We start from the raw sequence: 4,939 nt of genomic DNA on the forward strand, positions 1-4,939 counted from the left end.
AACTGAGTCTATGAGAAAGAAAGAGGAATAATCAATGAGGGACCCTAGGCTGGTTTCTGCCATTGTCAGCATTAAATGTTTTAAGGAATTTTTGATAAATTGAGGAAGAATGGCAAAAACCATAGCTACATGGTATTAAATGCTGACTTTATGCAAGCCATAGTTGCTAAGATATTCCCATATATTATCTGAATAAAGCCCCACTATAACGCTAAGATAGGAAACAGATGAGGAAAGTTAGAGCCTGTTTCCCAGTAAAAGACAACTAGAAGACTAGACAGCTCTATTTACAAATCAGACATTAAGGATGTGCAGTTCAAGGAGAGACAGTATTACCAAATATTGGAGAGTGAGACCACACATTTTGGCCTTGGAAGATGGACAAAAGACAGAAATGCATTTGAGTTCCATATTCACACCCTAGTATTCTTTTCCTATTTCAAATTTTAAGTCTTAATGATTTTTAGGACTTTATCAATTACTGAGGCCCTTTCACCAGCAGGATATCCACACAGTACCTCTGCAAGGTACATGTCATTGTTTTCCTTTTAATTGCTTAGGTCATTTGCTCTACAGCTCATGGAGTGAGTGGGTCCTGAACCCAGGACCCCCAATTCCAAATTTCAAGCTCATTCCACAAACTTCTTTACCCAATTATTTGTAATCTTTTTTTAAATTTTAAATCCTCACCTGAGGATATTTTCCCATGATTTTTAGAGAGAGTGGAAGGGAGAGAGACACAGAGACAGAAATATCAATGCGAGAGAGATACATCGATTGGTTGCCTTCTCACATGCCGGGGATCAAGCCTGCAACTGAAGTACATGCCCTTGACCGGGAACCCAGTACCCTTCAGTCCACAGGCCGATGCTCTATCCACTGAGCCTAATTGGCTAGGGCTTTATTGTAATCTTTGGACACAAACCCCTAATGGTGTTGGAAGGCAGTGGTCCCTGGGCCACCCCCTCTCCATCAGACATCACCAACCTGGAGGCTTGGGCGTCATCGCTCCCTCGGGCCTGGAGACAGCGATCTGCAGAGACAGAGCAGAGCACAGTCCAACACCAACCCATTTATTTCTCAGCAGGAGATCAAATGATTTCCCAGGTCAGGACAGAGGGGACTGATTGGAGGTGTTACCTTCTCTTGCATTTCTCCACCCAGTAAACATGGGAATTTAGGAAGAGAAAACCAGAGATAGCTAAACTTACCGACTTCGGTCGCATCTAGAATGTTTTCCTCAGGAATTCCATATTCTTGACAAAGTTCCTCAAACCTTTCCTTGAGTTTTGGGCTCACATCTGGTTTTCGGGCTGTGGGAAAAGTGACAATAACTGCTGTGTCTTGTGTTCTTGGTCACTGAGGCTCTGGGTGTGATGGGGGCAGACGGATGGAAATGGATGGCACCAACTGGTGCTTAGGCAGAAGTTAGGGGTGGACTATAACCTGTCTTGAATTTGACATTTTTAGGATATCCTTCTGGCATGATGGAAGATTTCATCATCTTCCCATCGCTGAGCCTGAGGGATCACCCAAGGTGAGCCCCTCTCTTCAGAGGAGAAGAGAGCTCCCAGGATAAGATTGGGTGGGCTACTTTGTTCAGGTTACCTTTCTCCCCCTGTCTCCCCACCCCAAAATGAGAATAAATATACTCTACCTAAGAGTATCAGCATCTCAAACGTTTGCTTATTGTTGACATTAATGAGATGAAAAATAATATAGTCACTATAGACCACTTCAATTATGCGAAATGTATTGAATCCAGCATCTGTGGAAGAAACAGAACACAGCTCAGAACTTCTTTGGTTCATGGGAAACAAGTTAAACTCTATCTATTCTCTGACACAGAGCAAATTTAAGTGCATATCCTGGAAGAGATAAAGAGTGATATTTAAGGCCTTTCATTGGTATCTCTCTGAGCTTCATATGGCAACTTCTTCTTTTTTTTTTATTAATTAAATCTTTATTGTTCAGATTATTACATTTGTTCCTCTTTTTCGCCCCCATAACTCCCCTCCACCCAGTTCCCACCCCACCCTCCTCCCTCACTCCCCATCCACTGTCCTCATCCATAGGTGCACAATTTTTGTCCAGTCTCTTCCCACATCCCCCTCACTCCTCCCCCCCCGCCCCCCAGCAAGAATAGCCAGTATATAGCAACTTCTAAGGGTAGAATCGACTACTAGTAGAAATTCCACTTCTTGTCATTGACCACTAGTGGTCGAAAAATTCAGCCACAGCAGCCGCTTCCCCTTTATCATCCTCCTGAAGGCTATCCTGTCTCCCTCAGCCATCTCTGCCAACTATGTGTCTCTGTTCTGTCTATAAGCCCACTGGATTATATACTCAATACTCTATGTGGGCAATGTGCTGTGGCAATGGACACCAGAACAATCAGAAAGTGGGCAGAGGATGAGTAGCTGTCCTGACAATGTATGTTTTTGTCCATTTGTTTGTTTATGCCCACTTCCTTTTGTTGCAGGTGGTACAAATGACCAAATTGCCATTGTATGTTGATAGTATTCTATACCAGGCATTGGCTTTTACACAGAAAGTTCTCCCAAACTGAGGATATTGGCTATTAGATGGCCCCATTTTTATTACATAAACATCAATCAAGAATTAATCAAGATCTTAAGAATGTGGGGGTTGCCGAAACCGGTTTGGCTCAGTGGATAGAGCGTCGGCCTGCGGACTGAGGGGTTCCGGGTTCGATTCCGGTCAAGGGCATGTGCCTGGGTTGCGGGCATATCCCCAGTGGGAGATGTGCAGGAGGCGGCTGATCGATGTTTCTCTCTCGTCGATGTTTCTAGCTCTCTATCTCTCTCCCTTCCTCTCTGTAAAAGGTCAATAAAATATATTAAAAAAAAAAAAAAAGAATGTGGGGGTTTATTAATTTCTTATGGTTGGAAGTGGAATTTACAAAAACATTTTTGTATACTTACAGATAACATTATATACACCATTCTCATTTGCTTGATGACAAAGCAAAAACATTTCAGTACACTCTCCATTGACCCTGTAAAACAAAATGAACTGATGCCCAAGAGATATTGATGGGTCTGGCTCCCTCACATTCCACCTGCAACTTGAGGGTCTGGTTCCAATTAACTGTAGAACATTTCTGGTAAAATTTGAAACAGCTTTTATTTAACTCATTTCACTTTATTTGCTACTTTACAAAGGAGTATACTACTGATGTCACTATTACTCTACCACCACTTCACACTATTATTATTACCGTAGCTACTTGCCTAAATAATTAGCTGAGTTCTCAGATGTGCCAGCCTCTCAGATAAGTGCTCAATAAACATTGTTTCACAAAAAAAGAAATCCATGAGAGAGAATTATTATCATCCTCTTTTACTCAAGGAAAAATTGGGGTGGAAAGAGACAAAATTTTTAGGTCACGCAACTAGTAAGAGATCACTTCAAGAGATAACTAAGCTGTTGATCCCCAATCCTATGCACTTAACCTATACTATATTGCCATACTACTTAATGATTCTGATACTCCTCAATCTCTGAACTCCTCTACTCCTGTTTAAATTTATTTCTGTCACCAATTATTATCTCTGAATCCAGAAAACAGGCAAATTCCTCAGTCCTACATTAGGGCCAGATGTGTGACTCTGATTTTGAATATAGGCCCACAATGTTGTATATACATGCATGTGTGTGTGTGTGTGTGTGTGTGTGTGTGTATGTATTTGGTGGTCCAAGACCATACTCAGGCTTCTGTTTTCCCTTTCCCAAGTAAAAGAGGCCATGCTTACTTTATATGAAATTTCAATGTCAGAGAAGAGTTGTCCCAGGCGTGGATAGATTCCATAAAACCCCTCATGACACTATCTTTTTCTATCATTTCTTTGACATCTGAGGCCAAGAAAACGGTATGCCACTCCCCTGAAATCTGCAATAAATCAGTAAAATGTTGTGTTAGAAAAGAAGAGTGAGACACCACATAAAAATCTATATCCTTGAACTCTGGCTCATGGGCCTGGACTCACAGTGGTGATATGGAGGTGGAATTAGAACCCAGGTCAATTGACTCCACATGAAAGGCTCTTTCCACTGTCCTCCAATGAGAATGGAGGTCTCCAGGTGTTATCACCTTTCCACATGGTACGAATCCTCTTAATCCAAGGTCAGAAACCCTCCCCCTTTGCCTAACATGTCAAAAATCTCTTGGCCTCCTGTAGGGCCATCTTGCTTCAGAATTCCCCCAAACCACCCCCAAAGTCAGAAGACCCTATGCTCCCAACTCTACCTTTGATATATCGAAGTTGCTTGTCACAACATCATGGTTTCCTTCATGATGGGCACAGACCAGCGTCAGCCCCAGACACAGCAGCAGCAGCTTCATCTTGGGAGGGACAATTCTGACTCAGCTACAGGCACTTGGAGTGAGTCTTTCCCTGATGGTGCCTCCACTCCCCAGATCCTCTGTCTTTATATTCATTCTGGGTCCAGTTTGGTTTTTTTTGTTTGTTTGCTTTGTTTTGTTTTTTGTCCGTGAGGCAGCACCTTTTCTCCTCCCACTCCAGGCATGGTCTGTATTCATTGATGTGACGCCAAGATTTTCCTTTCAATCTCATCTCTATTAGATCTACTTATGCCCTGAAATTAATCAAAAGGAACACTTAAAAAATAAATAAAAATATTGGATGTCATAAAAGGTTGCCTTTTGGAACCTGAGTTAACTGTGAAATCAGAAAGCCAATTATGTGTGTCAGGAATGGAGTAGAACTGAGAAATACAGTGTGTGGAAAATCCATGTTCCACCAAGCACAAGTGAGTTACACCATTTTAACTGGTCTCAGAAGCAAAGAAATTGTCCCTACTAAAGATGATAGGACCTATCACAAAGCATTCAGAGAGAGTAGATTAGAATAGAGTTTAATAAAATAATGTCTTGAAGGTATGGTGTCTGGTATTG

The 4,939-nt window shown here is 41.9% G+C and overlaps 1 protein-coding gene across 1 annotated transcript; it reads right to left on the reverse strand.

Annotated features, from left to right (window-relative positions):
- Positions 1-893: 893 nt before the first annotated feature.
- On the reverse strand, positions 894-4,547 carry LOC118667690 (lipocalin Can f 6.0101-like). Its single transcript, XM_036331475.1, has 6 exons — positions 4,271-4,547; positions 3,777-3,913; positions 2,946-3,019; positions 1,658-1,768; positions 1,212-1,313; positions 894-1,033 (listed from the first exon to the last, which is right to left on the reverse strand). Exons 1-6 carry the CDS (start codon positions 4,364-4,366, stop codon positions 894-896), a joined length of 660 nt encoding a protein of 219 aa, XP_036187368.1. The 5' UTR covers positions 4,367-4,547.
- Positions 4,548-4,939: the final 392 nt, after the last annotated feature.

This window comes from Myotis myotis, unplaced genomic scaffold (assembly GCF_014108235.1).
Source record: "Myotis myotis isolate mMyoMyo1 unplaced genomic scaffold, mMyoMyo1.p scaffold_m19_p_12, whole genome shotgun sequence".
Lineage (NCBI taxonomy): Eukaryota > Metazoa > Chordata > Mammalia > Chiroptera > Vespertilionidae > Myotis > Myotis myotis.